At 43.6% G+C, this 24647-nt stretch overlaps 1 protein-coding gene across 1 annotated transcript in view; it reads left to right on the forward strand.

The window, feature by feature from the left end:
* The first annotated feature begins 1897 nt into the window (after positions 1–1897).
* LOC126481204 (glucose dehydrogenase [FAD, quinone]-like) overlaps positions 1898–24647 on the forward strand; it is a 38343-nt gene continuing 15593 nt past the window's right edge. Inside the window, exons 1-4 of the mRNA XM_050104802.1 lie at positions 1898–2036; positions 9564–9951; positions 16125–16314; positions 19415–19637. Of these exons, the coding sequence (XP_049960759.1) occupies positions 9571–9951; positions 16125–16314; positions 19415–19637 (794 nt within the window). The 5' untranslated portion in view covers positions 1898–2036; positions 9564–9570. The remainder of the gene's footprint in view (positions 2037–9563; positions 9952–16124; positions 16315–19414; positions 19638–24647) is intronic.

The following is a 24647-nucleotide window of genomic DNA, read 5'->3' on the forward strand; positions in this document are numbered from 1 at the left end:
GTAGCTCACTGATTCCTTGAGACCGGTTCTCCAATGTATTAATAACGTATCTTTTCTGCTTGGGCTGGAGTTTGGAATTTTTGTGAAAGAAAAATGGTTCAAATGGCTCTAAGCACTATGGGACTTAACATCTGAGGTCATCAGTCCCCTAGACTTAGAACTACTTAAACCTGACTAACCTACGGACATCACACACATCCATGCTCGAGGCAGGATTCGAACCTGCGACCGTAGCAGTCGTGCGGTTCCGGACTGAAGCGCCTAGAATCGCAGGGCCACAGCGGCCAGCTTTTTGTGAATGTATCTATCCGTGTGAGAGGGATTGGTATCCGAGTTTGTAGCCTCTGATGATGTCTCTTCTAGCATTATGACAGAAAATATTAGTCACAGAAGCATGCGTCAGACAGCGGCCTAATGCCCCTACAACTAACATCACCAAGGATTCCATAATTGGTGCACTTCACAGGAGGTGGACGAGATGTGACGGACTCTAAACATATCGGTTCCTCTCGGTAGTGTGGAAGGTATTCACTTTAAATACTATACTTCAAATGGTAGTGGTAGTCATTTATAAGTACAGTGAAAAGTGTGAATTGTAAAATATCCTATGAAACTGAATCTTGATATTTTTCGTAACCGAGTATTCATTTTGCAAAATGTGGATATGTATAACGATCAGATGGTAAACTGATTCACACGAAAGACCATTTAGTTTGGTAATACCTTAAGTATTAATTACTTAAACTTACGATGAGCCAACAACTTCGTTGCATATTTGACTGGCTGGGTGGCTAGCTCGTATTGTACCTGATACATGAGTCAGACTTTCCCTGTTTGACTCCCGCAGCACATAGTTACTCCAAATTTAAACGCTCATTTACCACATGCTACATAGTAAACTTTTTCTATGACGCTTCTCTTTGAACTCTCTTTTCGCTAATTTGTGAGTTACTTGTATCTCCTACACTTTTCGTTATTTTTCCGTATTGGTTATATTGTGTATCCTGATTATGTAGCGTACATTGAACCACATGGAGACTGATTCTAAACTGAATTTTCCAATCGTGTGTTTTCAGTGTCTCACGCAAATGATCGCTTAGAACTACAGCATTTACACTTACGTATTACATACATCGCTAAAAGACGATGTTTACCAAATGCTCGTCCGCAATAATCAGTGGTAATTTCATTTCTGACTGAAATTGCTGAAGATTAACATTGGAAGTTATTTCATAGTTAGTTTACACTTTAACTGATAGTACACACCAGTTCCATGTGTTTTGACTACGTAAAAACTTTCGTCGGTATGTCTGTACTCGAATCTGATACCTTGCGTTTCCTAAGCACTGCCCTTCTATTCGATTTCAATCAGAAGAGTAGGCTTACTGTCCTTCAAAGCCAGGCTCTCCGGTTCAAATCCCTGTGCGGCTCTCAATTTCAGGTTGTCACGAAATTTCAGCAGAGCGGATATTTCGAAAAAAAAAAAAAAAAAGTAACGGATTGATTTCGTGAGTGGCATCAGTCTCCGGAAGGAAGGCGTACGCGTGAGTAGTCCAGAACGCCGCGTAACATTACACACTAGAACACAAATCTTGGTGTCGACATGTCCCAACACTATCGGTCGCTCACGTTACTCTCTACGTGCATTTGCAGCGCAAGCAAAGCCGCCCGTGTGTACGCCGGCGGAACAATAGCGATTCGCACCAGGCGCAGTGGAGACAGGTGTTGTCTCGCGCCGGTTCAGACTAGCAATCGATCACCAGCAGCCAGGGAGTATTTGGACAAGTGCTCCTACGCGCGTCATCGCGAGCGATCGGAGTACACCGACAGCTGTGGTGAAATGATTCCGCTGAATACAACTTGTGTACATACAATCTATTAACAGAAACTGAGCTGCGTGGAACGTCCTGCGAGTCAGCGTGCGTCACGCAACCTCCTCGACGTCGCCTGCCTGTGCTTGCTATAAGAAGCTGACACCGGGAACAGAGCGACACTCTCAGTACAGCATCCGTCGTCTGAGCAGCCTTCTCTGACAGGTACACACAAGCTGGTAGCTGACTATAGAGTTCTCAAGTAGTCTTTATCTTTCTAGTGCAGTATGCTTTCTTCGTGGTGGCACGACGTCCTCGGAGCGCCCTTTCCGTGGCGTCTTTCCTGTTTCGCCATCGTCGCACGGTGCGCACTCGCAAACCGTTCGTCACTCCGTCGTCTTTTTAACCTGGATGGAGAGCAAGATCTCACACACAATTTTATTCAGAGAAATATGCACGTTTTGTTCCATATGTTAGAATGTTCTAAGGTCGAGATAGCGAACAAGAGCCCAGTGTTGAGTTAGATTATAGTGGCAAACCACCTAAATTTACACTCAGAGAGACGATTTCAACAGATCTACAGTCATTAATGCAATGTGGCAATTCAACCTGTGTCTGATTCAGCCCGCTGTTTTACGGTGCAGCGAAGTACTTGTTGAGCTACCTAACCAAGTTTTTGGATGGCAGCCAAATTCAGTAGATTCATTGTGAAATGAAATATCGTGTGGCTAAGGGCCCCCGTCGGGTAGACCGTTCTCCTGGTGCAGGTCTTTCGATTTGACTCCACTTCGGCGACCTGCGCGTCGATGGGGATGAAAAGTAGATTCATTATGCAAAATATGGACACATTTTAGATCCGTTATTTGGCACCACATAGTCCAAGGAGAGCGACACTTGATAAAGACGGACTCATGAAACTCTTGCTGTGAATTTGGTCTACGAAATTCGTGTCTGCTTTTCCCGTTTAAACGGTCGCGGATAACAGTTTTGTTGAGCGCCTGTAGCACAAAAACACAAGTAACATATCAGGCGGCAAGGCGAATTGGTTCAAATGGCTCTGTGCACTATGGGACTTAACTTCTGAGGTCATCAGTCCCCTAGAACTTAGAACTACTTAAACCTAACTAACCTAAGGACATCACACACATCCATGCCCGAGGCAGGATTCGAACCTGCGACCGTAGTGGTCGCTCGGTTCGAGACTGTAGCGCCTAGAACCGCTCGGCCACCCCGGCCGGCCAAGGCGAATTGATTTCCCGGCCGTAGCGGGAACTAACTTGGGTCACATGATTAGGTACAGTCATTTTCCAATACGAAGTGCGGTGTTACAATGACTTCGCGGGAAGCTGCGTCTACCTACTGTTAACATCGCTAATTTTACTGATGATGAGAAAAAGAAAGGTGTGATAGTGCCGGTAGAGAACGCTAAACCCGTTGCCGATAGCTGCTTGTTTTGGAGGTCTGCTGTTAATATCCTTCTCTAAACACTCCGAATAATTTTCAGTTATGCCTCATATCCGCAGGTTACGTGTGGCAGCTAGCGACTGCTCTCCCCTATAGTTACCTTACCGTCCGTCAGATAACCGGGAACATGTGTTACTCACTTGGAATCCTACCGTGTAACTGCTATCAGCGGGACCAAAGCGCTTTTCTGCATGTAACTACGGTAGTCTGGAAAATTCTGTGTTCACCTCACATATGAGCCTTTTACACACCAATATTTACATAATTCGCAAGTAGGTGGAGGAAATGAGTTTTCTTAATAGAGAAACGCATTAAATTAGACAGAACTGTTGCAGAATATATCAATAAGTTCGATGACGTAGGGCAACAGATTCGCAATAAGCAAAAGAAAAAATAGCTGAACGAAGAGGAGACAGATCTCTTAACAAATTTTGTGACACGTTTGATTGTCTGCTTTCGTTACTTTCTGTAAGGAGATGCGCATGCATAGTAAAGTGTTCCTTGCCGCGCGGGATTAGCCGAGCGGTCTAGGGCGCTGCACTCATGGACTGTGCCGCAGATCCCGGCGGAGGTTCGAGTCCTCCCTCGGGCGTGGGTGTGTGTGTTTGTCCTTAGGATAATTTGGGTTAAGTATTGTGTAAGCTGTAGCAGTTAAGTCCCTTAAGATTTCACACATATTTGAACATTTTTTGAAAGTGTTCCTTATTACTTCGTGCTGTAAATACTCCCATGATAGGTGACTAATGTTTAACGGGGTTTATTAAAACGAGTAGAACACACTTTAATTTTTTCGATTTTCAAATTTTGTTGCGATCTGTGAGTCGCCTTTGTAATGGCAGTTTTTGCGTTGACACGAACGGGATCAAAAGTGCACTTACTGCCTGTCTGACGATTGCCAGCGGCTATGAAAATTTATATTATTACAGATGACTAGCACCGGGCGGACTCCTCGCTTCTGCAGCTGCTTTTAAACTGTTCCTTAAGGCAAGTTTTCGCATGATTACTTGTAATTTTTATGTTTGCCTTCCATAGGCCGGTGGCAGGATGGCTCTGTGGCATATCCTCATGAAGGTCGACTACCGTGAGAAAATGCCAAAATAGCCAAAATTAACCAAAAATGGAAAATGAAAAATAATTGAGTCGATGGCGTAAATGATCTACTTTCAGTAATTTTGTGGGACTTTGGTACCTGCTCGAGGGAAAGTAATAGAACACAGCATGTCGTTCTTAACTCAGAAATATTCACATGTGAAAGTAGCTGCTAGCATGCAAAGACCTAGTGAATAATTATGGTAGCTCCTTGGCACATTTTACAAATGATGCTGTTGTATACAGAGAAGTCGTTAACACTAGAAAATTGCAGCGAAGTGCACGAAGACCTGCATCAGATCGACGTTTGGTGCACGGTTTGTTAATCGACCCTCAACGTACCTAGGTGTAACGAACGTACTACGTATAAGTACATGAGGAGATCTATTATTGTTTGATTAATCTATTGCCGAGAAATGCCTGGAAACAATTATATTCATTACATACCCAGGGGTATGTGCACGGAACGTCTACGTCAAACGAATTGCAGATGCCAGATGGAGATTCACTGGAAGAATCCTCAGTAGTCCACCTACGAAGGAGGTAGCTTTCAAAACCCTCGCTGAGTGTACTTCTCAGTATGAGCTAATCACCCAACAAGGTCGCGTGTGTTATCACGGCTTCGTTCCAGAGGCGCGAAAGTGTTACGGAGATGGGATGGTAATCCAGCTTCAGTGGGTGACGCCACAAGAGAGGCGTTATGCATCAATGCGTAGCTTACTATCAAAATTCCAGGATCGTACTTTAGTGGAATAGTCAGCTAATACAATGGTTCGTTCGCACATGTTGTTGTTATTGTTGTTGTTGTACTTGTCGTTGTCGTCGTTGTGGTTTTCAGTCTGAATATTGGTTAGTTGCAACTCTCCTCAGTACTCTATCCTCTTCATCCATTGCTAACTACTGCAACCACCACGCACTGAAACCTGCTTGGTGTCGTCGAGTCTTCGTCTTCCCCCACAGTTTTCATCCACCCACATTTTTCCTCCATTATCAAATTGGTGTTGCCTTTTTGCTTCAGGATATGCCCTACCAGCCGATCCCTTCTTTTACTTGGGGTGTGCCACAAATATCTTTTTCCCCAATCCAGTTCAGCATCTCTTGTTTGGCTACACAATCTACCCATCTAATCTTCAGTATTCATCTGTAACACCACGTTTTAAAAGTTTCTATTCTCTTCTTGCCTGAAGTGCTCATAGTCCACGTTTTTCTTCCATGAAAGGCAACACTTCAGACAAGTACCCTCAGGAAAGACTTCCTAACGTTTAAAATTGTTTGGTTCCAACAGATTTTTCTTTTTTGAGAAAGATTTTTCTTGCTACTGACAGTCAGAATTTAGTATCATCTCTTAGGCAACTTTACTTCCCAAACAGTGAAACCTGTAACAATTTTAGTGTCTCATTTCGTAATCAAATTTCCTCAGCTTAACCTCATTTAATTCGACTACAGTCCATTACCATTATTTTACTTTTACTAATGTCGATCTTATAACCTTTTCTCAAGACAATATCCATTTCATTCAATTTCTCTTCCAAGTCCTTTTCCGCCTCTGACAGTATCACAATGTCATCGGCGAACATCACAGTTTTTATTTGTCCTCCATCAACTTTAATTCCCATTCCAAATTTTTCCTTGTTTTCGTTCACATCTTCCTCAATGTACAGGCTGAGTAACAGCGAGGACAGGTTATAACACTGTCTCAAGTCCTTCCCAACTACTGATTCTCTTTCACGACCTTCGACTTTTGTAATTGCAGTCTGTCTCTGTACAGATATCTGGTGAAAAAACAATAAAAGTGAAAAATTAGAGAGTATCGAGATCGTACTCAGACTTTTCATCAGTCGCTCTACCTGCGCGCCATTTACGATTGGTACAGGGAAGGGGGAATGACGCAGTGCTACACCAAGTATATCCGCAACACACCATAAGGTGACTTTGGAGAATAGATGGAGATGGGGATGTAGATATTAGTAACAATGGCTTTTGTGCCGTCCTGTTTCTTCACAGTCTCCGTGCCACGCGTTATATGCTTTTGCTTTTTGTTAGACGACAACGCAAGCGAAGGAGTTTAATTCAGATGGTGTGGTATCTACGCGGAGGAGATGTGCGTTTGGCAATGGTTATTTACAAGGCAATTAAAATGTGAGCCGCAGATAATGGAGTAGAGTATGCGGTATTTCATCTATATCTATAACCATACTCTGAAAATCATTATAAAGTGCATGGCAGAGGGTGCTTCCCATTATAACAGTTGTTCGAACTCCTTCACATTTCATGCACGTGTGCAGCGTGGGAAAAATATTTAAGTAGGTCTTTTCGCGCTGTCTAACCTCGCCCTCTTAGGGGGTTCCTAGATTCATTACCCAATGCTGACTATTGGAACTTTCTAGGGTCATCTTCAAGCAGCTGCCAGGTCAGTTTCTTCAGTCTCTTTGATACTCTCCCACGCATCAAACAAACTTGCGGACCATTCGTGCAGCCTTCTTTTTGTATACATTCTAAATCCCCTGTTAGTCCTATCTGATTCGGATCCCACGCACTTGAGCAATATACCAGGACGGACCGCATGAGTGGAATCTCCTTTGTAGATCGATAGCATTTCTCTAGTACTCAACCAATGAAGCGATTTCTTCCACCTGCTTTACCTGTGACTTAGCATGTATGATCGTTCAATTTCATATCACTACAGACTGGGACAGCCAGCTTTTCGTGAGTTGACCGACTGGAACTGTGACTCGCTGATATTGTGTCATAGGGTATGAAGTTTTTTTCGTTTCGAACGTTGCAAAATTTTACGTTTCTGAACATTTAAAACAATTTTCTAATCTTTTCACCACATTGAAATCTTATCAAGATCCGGTTGAATAATAGTGCAGCTTTTTTTAGGCAGTACTTTGCTGTAGATAACCGCACCGCCTGCAAAAACTCTGAGGAATTATCTGCCATGTCAATATACAACATGGACAGCAAGGGTCCCAACACTCTTCCCGGTGGGACACCTGAAGTTACATTTAGATCTGTCGATAACTCACCATGCAAGATAATATGCTGTGTTCTCCCCACCAAGGAGTCGTCAGTGATAAATTCGCTTGGTACACTGTACGACAGTACTTTCGATAGTGAGCATAGTTGTCGACGGCTTTTGGAAGTCTAGAAACATTGCACCTTAATGGCTGCTTCGATACGTGGCTTTCAGGATGTCACGTGGGAAAAGCGCGAGTCAGGTTTCATACGATCAATTTTTTCGGAATCCATCGTTGTTGGCATGAAGGAGGTCGTACAGTTCGAGGTAGCTCATCACATTTAAGATCAGACTATGTTCTAAGGTTCTGCAACAAATGGACGTCAATGATGTTGGGCAGTAGTTAGTGGGTCACTTTTGCTAGCCTTGTTGTAGACGTGTGTAAGCTGTGGTTTCTTCAACTACTGGTTACGATATTTTGTACGAGGAATCTACGGTGTCATCTTCTTCTTCTCTTCAGGTAATAGGAGAAATTGCCTGTTACGTTACCCATCGTTGCCGGGGTCTTCTTCTATCTTCTCTTCCTTGGCACTTGTACACTACTGGCCATTAAAATTGCTACACCACGAAGATGACGTGCTACAGACGCGAAATTAAACCGACAGAAGAAGATGCTGTGATATGCAAATGATCAGCTTTTCAGAGCACTCACACAAGGTTGGCGCCGGTGGCGACACCTACAACGTGTTGACATGAGGAAAGTTTCCAACCGATTTCTCATACACAAACAGCAGCTGACCGGCGTTGCCTGGTGAAACGTTGTTGTGATGCCTCGTTTAAGGAGGAGAAATGCGTACCATAACGTTTCCGACTTTGATAAAGGTAGGATTGTAGCCTATCGCGATTGCTGTTTATCGTATTGTGACATCGCTGCTCGCGTTGGTCGAGATCCAATGACTGTCAGCAGAATATGGAATCGGCGGGTTCAGGAGGGAAATACGGAACGCCGTGCTGGATCCCAACGGCCTCATATCACTAGCAGTCGAAATGACAGGCATCTTATCCGCATGGCTGTAACGGATCGTGCAGCCACGTCTCGATCCCTGAGTCAACAGATGGGGACGTTTGCAACACAACAACCATCCGCACGAACAGTTCGACGACGTTTGCAGCAGCATGGACTATCAGCTCGGAGACCATGGCTGCGGTTACCCTTGACGCAGCATCACAGACAGGAGCACCTGCGATGGTGTACTCAAAGACGAACCTGGGTGCACGAATGGCAAAACGTCATTTTTTCGGATGAATCCAGGTTCTGTTTACAGCATCACGATGGTCGCATCCGTGTTTGGCGACATTGCGGCGAACGCACATTGGAAGCGTGTATTCGTCATCGCCATACTGGCGTATCATCCGGCGTGATGTATGGGGTGCCTTTGGTTACACGTCTCTGTCACCTCTTGACGACACATTGAACAGTGGACGTTACATTTCAGATGTGTTACTACCCGTGGCTCTACCCTTCATTCGATCCCTGCGAAACCCTACGTCTGAGCAGGATAATGCACGACCGCATGTTGCAGGTCCTGTGCTGGCCTTTCTGGTTACAGAAAATGTTTGACTGCTGCCCTGGCCAGCACATTCTCCGGATCTCTCACCAATTGAAAACGTCTGGTCGATGGTGGCTCGTCACAGTACGGGAATCGCTACTCTTGATGAACTGTGGTATGGTGTTGAAGCTGCATGGGCAGCTGTACCTGTACACGCCATCCAAACTCTGTTTGACTCAATGCCCAGGCGTATCAAGGCCGTTATTACGGCCAGAGGTGGGTGTTCTGGGTACTGATTTCTCAGGATCTATGCACCCAAATTGCGTGAAAATGTAATCACATTGCAGTTCTAGGATAATATATTTGTTCAATGAATACCCGTTTATCATCTGCATTCCTTCATGGTGTAGCAATTTTAATAGCCAGTAGTGTCATTTCTAGACTCTAAGGGGAGTCTGCCACTCTCCATTCTTTCAAAGTGTTCGTCTCACTTTCTCCTATAATCTAGAATTTTAACATTTAGGCTAAAAATTACTAGTTTTTCTCCAATGTCTTGATAGTACAATAATTGAAAGTTATCCGCATATTCGGTAGAGAATCCGACAGGGATTCCTTCAGGCCCTCGAGCGCTGTTAAGTTTCAGCGGTTTGAGCTGTTTATCGACGCCACTGGCACTGACACCTTGCGCAGGCCAGCAATGTCGGCGGTGACGTGCAGCTCGTGCTCGTTCTACGACGCTCCGCTGATCGGCGAGGCGTGCGGCAGCTCGTTCGTGGCGTTCATGACGGCGCTGCAGGCGCTGGTGCAGGCGCGCTGCGACATCTCGGACGCGTGCCGGCGCGCCGGCCACGACGCCTCCTCGCTGCAGGCCGGCGCTGACGTCCGCGGCGTGCCGGCGTACGACTACGTGGTGGTGGGCGCCGGGCCGGCGGGCAGCGCGCTCGCCGCCAGGCTCAGCGAGGACGCGGCCAGCACGGTGCTGCTGCTCGAGGCCGGGCCCGAGGAACCCACCATCACCGAGATACCCACCTACGCCATGTCCGGCGTCGGCACCGTCGTCGACTGGAACTACACCACGGTAAGCCGGCGCGGCTCGCAGCGACACCGACTCAAAGGAAGGCCTCGGCGCTTGTTCGTGACGTCACGTCAGCTAGGCACGGCGAGCGCCAGGTCTGTTGCAGGCACACTCATAATGGTGGTGTATCCCACTCTGACACAGGAAAATGTGAAACTACTGGCGGTAGTTGACCAAAACACATTGTTCTGAGAGATTTCTGCAATCAATTAATTGTGCAGTTCATTACACTTCTTAACAAATAGTGTACTCCTGAACTTAAATTTCCACCTGTTTTAAGGATTGACATACAAAAACAACTTCATGGTCCAGCAGCAACAGAATTCGTGCTTCTTTGCCTTATTTGTAAATCTGAGGAAGTTACGTTTGTACTGGGTTGCTTTTACAAGAAACTGTGAACATATTGGTGCTCTTCTTTAGGTATCTTGGTTGACTATGGGGTGAGGAGCACTGAATGTTAATGAAATATCTTGCGATTCTACACGTTGGGTGAGGGTGTGGGGGACAGAAGAAGAGGCAAAAGAGAGATACTTGTTTCATCAAATAAAATTTTTTTATCTTATAAAGTTCCTCGTTTCAGTTGCAAGAGGAGAATATTTATCTTTTCTAATGTGCATGTTTAAAAAAGTTTAAGCTCAGCAGTATTTTCGATGTATGAAGCTATTTTGTTTCCTGTTTAGAATTCCTTTCGTTGAAAACGACTGTAATCTAATGACTGGCACATTTGGACATTTACACATGTCAATTAGTTCACACTTCCAGTGACGATGTCAAACGAAAATAAATAAATAAAAGTAACGAGTTCATTGTAAGGGGGTTGAGGTAAGTTTCGATGTCAAAATGGATCAAGTAAATATAGTTACTTGAATGTAAAATTTCCGAAGCTTGCAATGGGGCAAAGCATCTTCTCATATTGATCTACGTTTGTTTCGACAGGATTCAGCAATACAGAACTACGATCTTCAATTGTAGCTTTACGATAGTAAGAAAATCTTTCATCTAAATAAAACTGCAGAATCCAAAACAACATCAAACATTTTGTCCAAAAATAAGAGATTTATAGTGATAAGCACGCCCAGGCGTTTCTGCCTGCAACATACCTGGCGTTCGCCGTGCCTAACTGACGTGACGTCACGAACAAGCGCAGAGGCCTTCCTTTGAGTCGGTGTTGCTCGCAGGTGGGAATACGGGACCAGACTTTCACACTGCAGCAGACTGAAGGAGGGCGTGCTCATAAGCTGCAAATGGCCGTGCCGCAGTGAATACACTGGTTTATGTACGAGGCGCATTTTTTTTAAGTAAGCACCGTTTTCAAATTAAAAAAAGACGTGCTAAGATATCTGAATAATTTTATATTTTCATGAAAGCCTGTACCTTAATCTACTTTTCTACATAATTTCTGCCAATATTGACGCACTTGTCATAACGTTGTACCAGTTTTTGAATACTGTCCTCATAGAAGTCTGCCGCCTGACTTGTTAACCACTGCATCGCCACTGTTTTGACTTCGTCATCGTCTTGAAGACGCTGACCGCCCAGTTACATTTAGATCTGTCGATAATTCTCCATCCAAGACAACATGCTGTGTCCTCCTCACCAAGGAGTCGTCAGTGATAAAATTCGCTTGGTACACTGTACGACAGTACTTTCGATAGTGAGCATAGTCATCAACTGCTTTTAGAAGTCAAGAAATATTGAATCTGATTGACTGCCTCGATCCGTGTCTTTCAGGATGTCACGTGGGAAAAGCGCGAGTTAGGTTTCATACGATCGATTTTTTCGGAATCCATAGTTGTTGGCATGGCCGCAAGATCGGGGCTGTACGGAGGATGGTCTAGACTTTAGAGTTTCTCATCGAAAAGATGTGATGAGATCTTCGGTCTGATTCACCACATGCGGACGAGCATTGTCTTGTTGCAAAATGATGCCCTTACTCAACTTCCATGGACTGTTGCTTTGATTCTGGTGTGACATAGGTCACCCATGTTTCATCGCCCGTTACAATTTGGCTTAAGAAATCATCACCGTCGTTGTGGTACCGCTCAAGGATAGTCAATGCACTGTCTAAACATTTGGTTTTGTGCACATTCGTCAACATTTTCGGTACCCAACGTGCCCACAATTTTCGGTAATTGGAGTGCTCGGTCCCTATGACATACAAAACACTACGAGAAACATTAGGAAAGTCATCCCGTGAGGAGGAAATCGTAAAGCGTCTGTTTTCTCTCACTTTATTGTCCACTTCCTGCACCAAATTTTCCTTAACGACCAAAGGACGCCCACTCCGTTGTTCATCATGCACATTTATGTGCCCCTCTTTAAGTGCTCTCACCCACTTTCTTACCATTCCATCACTCATAATGTTTTCTCCGTAAATTGCACAGATCTCACGATGAATATCGATCGCTTTTAGGCCTTTAGCAATAAGAAATCTTATAACAGACCGTACTTCACAGTCGGCGGGACTCACGATTATCGGAGGCATCTTAAACATTCAGTACACAACGTAAACAAGGAAGAATCAGACTGTAATGGTGTCAGTGCGTAGATTAAGGTACAGGCTTTCATGTAAAAATAAAATTATTGAAATATCTTAGTACGTCTTTTTTTAATTTCAAAACGTGACTTACTTAAAAAACACGACTCGTAAGATGGTGGATGTTGAGCACAGCCGGACATGGCCACTGTTTGGATGGGTGATCATCCGGGTAGGCCGCGCACTGTTGACAACTTTCCCTTTACCTTCACGGCGGGGGTTGGGGGCTGGGGTAAATTAGAGGTGATGGCCCTGATCACCAGTTTTTTCGCCAGTGTCCTGGATTAAATTTGAAATTTCTTACGAAGTGATGGCATGCAATACTGTTGCACGGGGACGTTAAACTCGATGGACCCCTTGGTGCTGTTTGGGAGGAGTATTCTATGCCGGCGCCACATGACATCACACTAGGCACACATCCATTACAGTCAACTGCACTTAACACAACAGCACATAATGCTGACGCTTCGTGAAGGAAAGGTGCCCATCGCTGCGAAGGACAGAAAATATCTTTCGAGTTCAGACAGCTACACCTGCCCTTCTTGGTCTCCCAGCCATTCATACTATACGAGTGTACTTAGACATAAACTTCTATCAAATTAACTTTAGTCATGAGGTTTTTGGTTATTAGGAACTGCAAACTATAGTATACAGCTAATCTTATTATTTCATTTAGTCTGTCAATTCTGGTCAAATTCAGATGTTCAGGTCATCTGTATCAAAGCAGAACAAACTGGACGTTACGTGAATGCAATCACTACATACAGTAACTCAAAAACCACGCTTCATACTCATACTATGTGATTAAAAATGTCGAGACACCTACTGGTAGACATCAATATAGTGTGTGACCACTCTTCTCCTTTATGACAGCTTGAAATATGCTGGGTACACTTTCCATGAACTGTCTGAATGTCTGTGTAGGAATGGCAACCGATTCTTCCTCATGAGCCCAAACAAGAAGCATAGTGACGTCGGACGATGGGGTCTCGAGCGAAGTCGACTTTCCAACTCATCCTACAGATGTTCCATTCGGTTCAAATAGGGTTTCTTGTGGGAACAGTCCATTTCAGGAATGTTACTGTGCGCAAACCATTGACTCACAAATGCTGATTTATAACAAGGTGAATTGTCACGCTGATACGAACAATCATTTATCCGAACTGTGTCATATCTGTAGGCAGTACATGAAGCTATAAAATGTATTCAGATCCTTCCGCATTTGGCTTTTTCTTAACCGCAATACGAGGATCATACCAAAAGCACGACAAGACACCCATTTGGTAATACCACCTTCTCTGTATTTCACTGTCGACACTTTACATAATAGAGGGGAACGTTCTCCAGTTATTCGTCAGACCCAAACCCTTCCATCGGATTTCTATGGGTATAGCGTGATTCATCACTCCAAATGACACGTTTGCAGTCGTCCACTGTCCGATTGCGTCGCTCTTTACACCACCTCAATCGTCATTTTGCTCTGACTGCAGAAATATTTGGTTTAGGAGGAGCTGCTTTTTAACTCGTTGTGCCCAGTCATTGTCCTAGCTGGACTGTTGGCAGCACTTTGGAACTCACGAACGATTCATTACGGTGATTTCATGTGATTTATTACAAGTACCCTCTGCATTGTACAATGGTCCTTGTGCGTCATTACATCAGACCTGATTTGTCTTAGTTTAGCTGTTTTGTTTCCTCGCGTTTCCATTTCACAATGACATGAAAAACCGTCTTTTATTTTTATTTAATTAGAAGGATAGATATGTCCATGGTGGGTTTCTTACTTAGGTGTACCGATCTACATTAGTACCACCGGAATAAACTTCTTCGGGAACACGAGCTCCTTGAAAGAAAAAATGTCAGCTCCGGTTTTAAAAGCCGACATTAATGGCTGGAAGAAATGAGTGTTTTAATAAAAATAGCAAATCCGTATGCCATGGTTGGCTGGGATACCCATAGAGTATAAATATGTATGGAGTGAGCATTAGGATGCGCAGAACGAGAATTCCGTCGCAACAGCTCCTGCAGCTCAAGTCACGTGAGTTTGGGACAGCGCCCCGTATAACGCTTTGCGTACTTCGAGTGCTATTACTTCGCTACTACAGATAGCTCACATTCAGAAGTGCAGTGAAACTTTGTATACGCGTTTTACACAAATTTTAACAATAAAATACCGGGAACTGAAGTTGGCTTAAAGAGGTAAAGAGCAATGGTATTGTGGTTTTTCGTCACAGTATCGTAGCCCAGATTCCACTTTATTTTTTTCTGTAACAGGAAAATAATTGACAGCCAACAATATTTTCTTACGTTTCATATTGTACTTATTCATACTGTCGAATTTCTGTGCTAATTAATTACGTTACAGTGACACTGTATAGGAAACTGTCTCATGTAGAAATAATTAATTACACACAAGAGTTTGAGAGCCTGCAAAAATCGGAGGAAATTAATCAAATTGTCATGTATAAATTTTACCTGCACATGATATATATACAGTGCGTGGCAGTTTACTCGAACATATTTGCAAATTTATCCAGCTCTTGCCTGATAAACACATAGCCATAATCGTAGAAATTATCTCTACAATGGATCTTATAATGTTGCGCCTCGATATTTTTCAACATATTAAGTGGCTCATATCAGTATACAACTATACATTTGTTGTACATACTTATGGAAAGTAACTGGTCGTCCTTACACATACTTCTCCTTACATATGCAGCAATGACGATACTGCACTACAGCTGGTACTAAAACTCAAACGTGCAGGAACGTATGAAAACAAGGCGAATACGTGTAATTTTAAAGTTTCGCTGTTATAGCAGATTGTCGACAAGTAACATCGTCCCAAAATCACATGACTATCCCTGTTTCATGTTGAGAACACGCGCAATAGGCTACGTTCATTCTATAGATACATTTACTATGTGGAGATACCCTGAGAAATGGTTTGGGCCGCTTAGTCGGAAAGAGTTTTCTTCTGTCGCGCACCACGGCCCCTTTCTTTGTGGGAATGTGACAACTGCATCTTGTGTGTATTTACTGAGTGTAGGAAAGTGTAACTGGTGTGTGCATAATATGGTATTACGTTTGTTTTGTGTGACGATGTTGAGAGAAGGGAGGGGGTGAAACCCAGTGTCGGCATATAGTCTACACCTTTCGAATGACACCAAGAGGGCTGCCGGGCTTAACGTCCTCTTCCGAGGACGGAACACCATTAACAGAGTCACATGACTTCTTGGAACACTGCGGAGAGGTTTGGAATGTAATCCAGTATACTGGCACGAAGTCTGGTAATAAAGAACTTTAAGCAGCCACGTACCTTCCCCTTGCTGGCCAAATAGTGGCAGTGAAATTTTCATCTACCATCAGGATTCAAACTGGCGTATCACCAAGTCGAATGGCATCGTGTAGGTATGCATTAGGGACCTCGGCTTAGGAGGTGGGTAGTGCTTCAGGGGAGAATGGAAGTAGCGTTTGTTTAGCGGGGCAAGGTCGGAGTACAGCAACGCCGCACGCCGCACGGTTTAGTTTAGTTTGTCCTGTGTTGAGATTTAGAGGCCACTTCAGTACCACAGTGATGACCACACTGCTGCCTCTAGGTGTGGGATCTGAGGCGGTCTGGTTGTTTTGTCCTCAGGTAGCCCAGGAGAACGCTTGCCTGGGGCAGGGCGGCCTGTGCAGCTGGCCGAGGGGCAAGATGGTGGGCGGCTCCGGGTCCCTGAACGGCATGATGTACACGCGTGGCCACCGCTCCATCTTCGACGAGTGGGCGAGCAACGGCAACTCCGGCTGGGGCTACGACGACGTGCTGCCCTACTTCATCAAGAGTGAGTGCTTCCTGCGGCGGCGCTTTCTTTTCTTTAATGCATTCAGCCAAAATCACGTAAGTACTTCCCGATTTGCCACAGTGCGAGGTCGTCCCACTCCTGCTAAGAGCACTTAATACGGAATCATACGGCAAACCGGTTTTTTGTAATTTTCTGTATTTATGGTACGTGAAAATCAGAACTCAAATATACCTCTTCTAGGGTAGTTCAATGCAACTCTGAAAGATAGTGGATGAAATAGACTTTGAAGTTTTCCAAGTATGTTTAAATCGGTAATATAAGGTACTTGTTTTTCGACTAGCAGTATGGCTATGTCGTAGTGTGCTCGCTAGATTGTGGGGGGTGGTGGGGTGAGGGGGGGGGGGGGGCGTTGCGACGGGGGCCGGTGGGGGCGGGGGTATTTGATTACAAATGGAATCAAACTTCGAACGAAAGTGCTTCTACGGGCGTTTCTGTGAAGCGTACAGTACATAAAGCGCACGAAACTGGTAATCGCTAGATCGAGTGTCATTTCGGTCAATATTTTTTTCTTTCTTTTCTGTTCAGTTCAAATACTTACGGAATTCAAATATAACATTCATCAAATATATCCTAATTAACACATCTAATTATCATTTTATGAAAAATGCACGTCATCTTATTTTTAATTATTGTCATTGCACACAAAAATCCAGTTTTCGTTACACACAAAATTATTAATTACCAATCTTTTATAAAAGTTCGTTAATCAGGACTGTATAATTAAACAAATTACAAATTAATTTATTCTATCTCTTTTATTTTACTTTTCACGTAAATGCTCTTAGAACATGCACATTTGTTTGAAAGCTTGATTCCGCCACTATTCGAACCCAGGCGTCTCGTGTGTGAGCCAAGCAATCTCCCACATAGCCACTCTGCTTGTCGAAAGAATACCACCTTTGTTTAGCATATTCAAAATGATCGGAAAACATCAAAGTCGATTTTATCGAGTATTTGTGAGAGTTGCTTCAAAATGCTTTGGGAGGAACATACTTGAGTTCTGAACTTCACAGGCTATCATAAGGTGGATTGTAATAGCCTCTTATTTGTACTTTTCATAACTGAACAGTTTCGGTGTGACTCAGGCGCTTATCCAACGGCTGGGGACATGGCCCTCCAAAAAATAACTCATTTAAATATTTGTACATGCGTCAATTTCCAAATTTCACAGCGAAATTTCGGAGAATAAAGTAGCATGAAGAGTAGGAGAGTCGAAAATGGCAAGGAATTCTACAAGGATCAAGCTGCGTTTAATCCAAGGCTCTTTTCATATTCTTGTATGGGCGCCTGCCCATGTGAATGGCTTAGCGTCTGATCGATACCATTCAAGTCAGGTAAAGTCGCATATCCTCAGGATGGTTGTACCTGCTACCAACAACAAATCCGAAATCGTTCGTAAGTCCACTTTCAGAACAGACAAGCCACAGAAGATGGAGTAAGTGAAAACAGAAGGGAAAAGACCCTCCATTAAGAGATAAAAAGTACGTGGAAACAATTGAAAGGCACACTATTTGGCTCATTTTCATACCCATTGCCATACTTTTCAGACTTTCGGTCACAGTCGCCTGGCCTGTATAGCCATTTCCTAGTGTCTGCTCAAAATGCAACATAGTTGAAATACAAATATAAAACAGCCATCGTTTCTTTAGTCGACAGAATAAAAAATGAAATGCAATTGAATAAAAGGGAACTTACATGACACAACCCGTATAAGTGGTATGAGTATGTTTGGGCTACAGTCAAAACCTACGTTCGTCATACATTTTTAAATTGCAGTTAGCTGGTCTGTCATCCAATCAAGTAGAAGTATTTTATAAATGTAAATGCTTGTGTGACATTACAATAGTGAAGCCATAGTCACAGTACATAATTTTGTTTTGTTTAAAAAGAAGGGGTTACATTACCGGTTTCAACGAACTATGTCATCAATTATGTCGGAAAGTAGACATTTAGAAGTAGAGTTAAAAAAAAAGAGGTGACGTACAGTAGGGAGTAAAATTATATAATAAAATATTTTACTGGAAGAGCGGACTTTCAAATGAGCAGCGTGACACCAAATGTTTCTTGAATATTTATGATTGCAAGCGTTATACTCTTAACTGTAGCGTAAACCTGAGATTTTGCCATACCTCAGCGACTGTGTAGCGCCGGCCGCGGTGGCCGTGCGGTTCTAGGCACTTCAGTCCGGAACCGCGTGACTGCTACGGTCGCAGGTTCGAATCCTGCCTCGGACATGGATGTGTGTGATGTCCTTAGGTTAGTGAGGTTTAAGCAGTTCTAAGTCTAGGGGACTGATGACCTCAGATGTTTAGTCCCATAGTGCTCAGAGCCATTTGAACCAGTTGAACCAGTTAGGACTCTCTTGGGGCCGAATGAGCATTTAATTCCTTGTCTGATTGTTTACCTCTTGTAGCTTATAATTTCCTTAGGGGACTGGCTATACAACAAGTTATCCAGAACTGTGGATTGGTGTCATCCCATGCTGTAAAAGCCTACCTCACATTCTATTGTGTTTTAAACAGAACATGCATATAATTATTCCATTGATTCACTGCTTTCGGTTTCGTGCTTGTGGACTTCCCCCATACCATTTTCTTTCACTTCAAGTGAGTGAAACATCTCCTGTATGTTCGATCTCGGACTTCCAAGTGAGATAGCTTTTATCTGGAGATAGGGAAGCAGTAACAGATAGGGCAGCAGTTTCACTTAATTCTTCTCATTGATTTGACTGAGAATTCTCCATGCTAAAACGTTAACATTATATTTCACAAGAGCCACAATAATAGGCTATGTGCTGACACTTGATTTCCCGATCCGCCTTCTTTGTCACTGTCACTGTCGTCATCAACACGAACGCGACTCACTACATGAGATCATTACAGCCCCTGACACGAAACCGGCACACTTTCAATAACACATTCACGCTAAGCGACGGAAAAATTTGCAGCGCACAGGAAGTAATGTAGCAACTGCAGGCGGGGTGCTGCATAGCTCCTTGGGGCGTTCCAACCAGCTCTTTAGTTCCTCGATTTCTCGTCTGTACTCCATGGCCGTTGCTGATGTAGTTCGCCTCCGGCAGGTGAGCACAACCTGAACCCGGAGGAGGTGGACGAGGGCTTCCACGGCACGGGTGGCCCCATGGTGGTGCAGCACTTCCCGTACGCGCCGCCGCTCACCGAGTACGTCATCGCCGCCGGGGAGGCCATCGGCTACCGCAGAGGCGACCTCAACGGCCAGAACCAGACGGGCATCAACAGGGCGCAAGCCATGGTCTACCAGGGGCTCCGACACGAGCCCAGCAGGTAACCACATTCTACTCATATGTTTATTTAACCCTTTCGTGGGCAAAATTATTAAGCAGTTTTGTTTAATGAATGGAGAGCAGATAGTAGTTAACAGATAGGCATATTTATCATACAGAATATCAAATTTGCTCCAATTGTGAAAGTGAGGTCACACAACAAGGTGGGAAGTACTCTTTCCACTGCCCTTCCTTGGAGTTAAATGACAAAAACAACTTTTTCAATATATGTCATATTTATTTGATAAATTTACTCCTCTTGTTACAATGATTGTTCATAATTACTTGCCATGAAATTTTCTGAAACATGAGTCTATGCAAAGTGGTATTTGACAATATGTACAAACACAGCGAGTGCTCTTTTCCGCAGCTTTGGTTCTACAATGACGGCACGTCCAGTGGGTTTCTCCTAAACTGCGTTGATGCTCCCCTACAGCCACATGACGAAAATCTTCAGGTACTTTACCCCTTTTTGCCAGGAAGACAGGTTTTTGTCCATGCCTTTTTTGGGATGAGAAGCCAGCGATCAGTTGTCTGGCTAGATGGATCCTGTATGTGAGCTGATCATGCTGTCCACTTTCTCTTTTACTTATTTTCCACAGGATAAAACTGTTCACTGCAGCAACGTCCACCAGGAAATAAAATATTCTGTGCCAACATTTTACAGAACGTCTGCCAATAGCATACCTTTCTCGTAACTGATCAAACTTATCGACACCACCCATTATTTTGTTGTATTCTGCCACAACTTCAGGACAAGAAACCTCTGTACTAGTACCATTCTTGCTTTTCCTTTTCACTGTGGCTGTTTCACATGGGTCATGAATTGAGGACAGGAAAGTGACTGGACGGTTATCCACCCATTTTACTGCAGAAATGGCTCCTTTTGTTTCAAACTGGAATTCCACTCGTTCCAATATTACCTTTTCCTTCATAAATTTGGGTAAATCAGTAGTACTTCCCTTATACTATAGCTTTGAGTAAAAAATCACAAAATGTCACGCAAACGGCACTGAACGGTTCCTCTACAGAGCAACACTCAGCTATACAATGTCTCTGCGTGAAGGTACAGCATAAACGGCGGGAACTTCCGACTGGAAGTAGTACCCTATACTGTTCACTAGGCAGTAGCACCATACAGAGGTGGGAACTGTGAATCCCACGGGACTAGGAGCGAGTTCATTGTAGTGGGAAGCATGTTTCCCACGGCTCACGAAAGGGTTAACCTAATCAGCTTTCATACTTATCGTAGTTTTTACATAATACTCACCTTAAAAAACAACTACTATTTCGATAAGAAAAACAGTAATAAAATAGTGTTCATAGAATAAAAATGATTTGAATGTATGTAGAGACTCTGTATTGACTAAGAGCTAATAAATTTTACACTATTAGTATCGGTACTATTACTGCTGCTAATACCACTGGTAATAATAATAATAATGATAATAGTGATAGTGAAAGAAACAAATGCCGGCCGCGGTGGTCTAGCGGTTCTAGGCGCTCAGTCCGGAACCGCGCGACTGCTACGGTCGCAGGTTCGAATCCTGCCTCGGGCATGGATGTGTGTGATGTCCTTAGGTTAGTTAGGTTTAAGTAGTTCTAAGTTCTAGGGGACTGATGACCACAGATGTTAAGTCCCATAGTGCTCAGAGCCATTTGAACCATTTTTAGAAACAAATGTATGTGCAAAAGCGATATTTTCTGACATAGCGAGTTCTGAGGGAAACAAACTTTGATAAACTGCACTGGAAAATGAGAAATATCGGGTTGGAAGAAACTTTGTACAAGGACAACGTAGACATAATTGTTGCTTCTGTAGATATGTCATTAATTATGTCTTGAAGCTGGAGATTTTAATCAGTTTTCTGTTATAATGAGCGAGGTCATTCCAGTGAGGTTCGTGCTACTTTATAGGACTTTGAGAAAGCGGCTGAGTGATGACGAGGGACAAAAAGGATTTTCCTCTGATGGGAACGGGTGTTTCTGCCACGTTGTTCAGACAAGAACGTTAAGGTCGAGGAGAGATATGAGGGACAGTGTACGCTGATAACGCAACAGAGCAGACACAGTTCTGTTTGTATAATTTTCTTTATCGGGTCAAGGGAGAGATGTAGATGTCTTCTTGCACACTGCAGCCGTGTCCTCATAGACCAGGTGCAGACTATCAGCTCGCTGTTGGGTCACTCTCGTGAAGCGTGGGGAATCAAAGTATATAAGTCAGTCCAAGATTGGGCTATCTTTCCGTTTCGTCTCAACCATTCAACGTGTTTTGTGTGCAAGATTCCCATTTAATGGTTTTTTGAGTTTAAGAAATGGCTCTAAGCAGTATGGGACTTAATATCTGAAGTCATAAGTCCCATGGACTTAGAACTACTTAAACCTAACATAAGGACGTCACACACATCCATGCCCAAGGCAGGATTCGAACCTGCGACCGTAGCGGTCACGCGGTTCCAGACTGAAGCGCCTAGAACCGCACGGCCACACTGGCCGGCAGCTTTTTACACACGCTGAAAATATTATTCAGCGTACTGATTCTAGTTACTGTTACTCAGTACAGAGAATTTCACAATTTTTATGAGGTATCTAATGGGTAGGAGCTTTCACGACATTAGCTAACCGAGTTAAAGTAAACCGACACGAATAATCTACAGAAGAACGAACGACTGGTAGACGTCGACATGGGGTAAAACCAGTTTTAGTTCCGGAGATGTGTATAGACACTTAAAGTAATGTTATCCTACGACTTGTCTTAAAAGACAGAGAGGAAAACTGAAATTTATAGCTCTCCTAGATTTAGCAAAACAGTTAATAATATTGAATGGAAATTCTGAAGCTATGTCGGATTAAATACATCGGGTGAATGGTTATTTACAACTTATATAGAAACCAGACTGCAGTTGTAAGAGTCGAGGGACATGAAAAGGATGCACTAGTTGAGAATGGAATGAGAGGGGTTGTAAGAGATTTCAGTTGTTATTCGATCTGTACACTGAGCAAACAGTAAAGGAAAGCAAAGAGGGATCTGGAAAGCGAGTTAAAGTTCAGAAAAGAGAAATAAAAGGTTTGCCGATCACACAATGTTTCTGTCAGACACAGGAAAGGACTTTGAAGTAATGTCTAACGGAATGATAAATGTCCTGAAAAGAAGATGTAAGATGAAAAGCAACAAAAGTGAAAGAGGGATAATGGAGTGTAGTCGAATTAAATCAAGTGGTGTTGTATGAACTAAATTAGGAAATGAGGCATTGAAATAAGGCGATGAGTCATTTAAAAAGGCAGATGTGATGAGAGTGTAAAATGTAGACTGGGAACGAGTTTTCTAAAAAAAAAAAATAAAGCATTTAACATATAAAATAACTTTAAGAGTTATGAAGGTTGTATCTGTTCGACAGATTGAGTAATGAAGAGGTTCTGTATCGATATGGGAAGTCAATTAATTTGTGGTAGAACAAGAGTAACAGAAGGGAGAGGCTGAGAAGATATATCCCGAATCCCTATGAAATAGTAAATATGACAATGGCGGTAAATGTGGAGTGTACAGGTTGAAGAGGGAGTCCAGGGCATGACAACAGCAAAAATGTTCAACAGGACTTAGGGTGCAGTAGTTATACACATATGAAGATACTTGCAGAACCATCTAATGAGCAAGACTTGTTAGTAGATTATCAATATCGCCATAAGGAAATAGACTGTACGAGGGGCGTTCAGTAAGTAATGCACCACATCTTTTCCTGAAAGCACATTGATTGGATTCAGGATTCCAATACATCATATTATCTCCCATTCTTTTGGCTACGACACCCCATTTCTCAACATAATCTCCGTTCTATGCGACGACCTTATGCCATATTACTGCGAGGGGCTGTATACCTGATGGTACCACGCTACTGGTCGACGTGGAGTTACCGTCTTGGTGCATCAATAACCTTCCCATTGGCTATGCACTACTTCCCGCGAAGTGCATTCTTCATTGGGCCAAACAGATGGAAATCGGAAGGTGCGGGATTCGAGTTGTAAGGTGGATGAGGAAGAACAATCCAGTGAAACTTTCTGAGCTCCTCTAGGGTGGTCAGACTGTGTGAGGCCATTTATTGTCGTGGATAAGTTAACAAAGGTCGTTTGCACTTTGTGAAGTCGTGTCTTTTGTGAAGTCGTGTCTTCCATTTTCTGAGGATAGCATGATACACTTTGGAGTTGATCGTTGCACCACGAGGGAGGTCATCAAACAGAATAAACCATTCAGACCCTCAGAACACCTTCGCCATGACTTTTCCAGCTGAGTGTGCAGCTTTGAAATTTTTCTTTGAAGGAGAAGTTGTGTGGCGTAACTCCACGGATAGTCGTTTTGCTTCCTGTTCGAAGTGATGAAACCATGTTTCGTTCCCGTGACGAAGTTCGACAAAAAAATTGTCACGATCCGCGCGGATGGTCCTTTGTTGCTCTTTATGGTCTTCTGTTACGCGGCGAGGAAGCTAGCATGCACACACCTTTGAGTACCCCAACTAGTGGACGAGTGTGTCAGCACTACCAACAAAGCCGTCCAATTGACCAGCGAGGTGTCTGACTGCGATCCGTCGATCACCTCGAATGAGAGGTTCGCACGTTACAACATTGCAGGAGCCACAGCCGGTCGGCTCGCGAGAGATCGGACAGGTTTGCGCGGTCTTGCTGCGGTGATGACAGAAGTCTCGCCCACAGACTCACCGTACTTTTGTACACTGCGAGTTCTCAGTAGAAATTCTACAAGCGCCTATCGATATTTGCGATGCTCTTGTTTACCGTCTAAAGAAACTCGAAGACAGCTCTATGCTTGGAAGGCACCTCCGTTACAGACGCCATTTTCAAGGCTACATATAGCGCCGCCAGCTACCGGAACTCCATGGAACTGTAGGAGCTGAAGCAGGAATATTATCCTATGTCCCTCACTAAAGTCCGCATTTTTGCAACCGAAATTGTTCGGGAAAAACTGCGATACATTATTTGTTGAAAGCCCTCCCTAAAAGAA

Source organism: Schistocerca serialis, chromosome 5, assembly GCF_023864345.2.
Source record: "Schistocerca serialis cubense isolate TAMUIC-IGC-003099 chromosome 5, iqSchSeri2.2, whole genome shotgun sequence".
NCBI classification, from domain to species: domain Eukaryota; kingdom Metazoa; phylum Arthropoda; class Insecta; order Orthoptera; family Acrididae; genus Schistocerca; species Schistocerca serialis.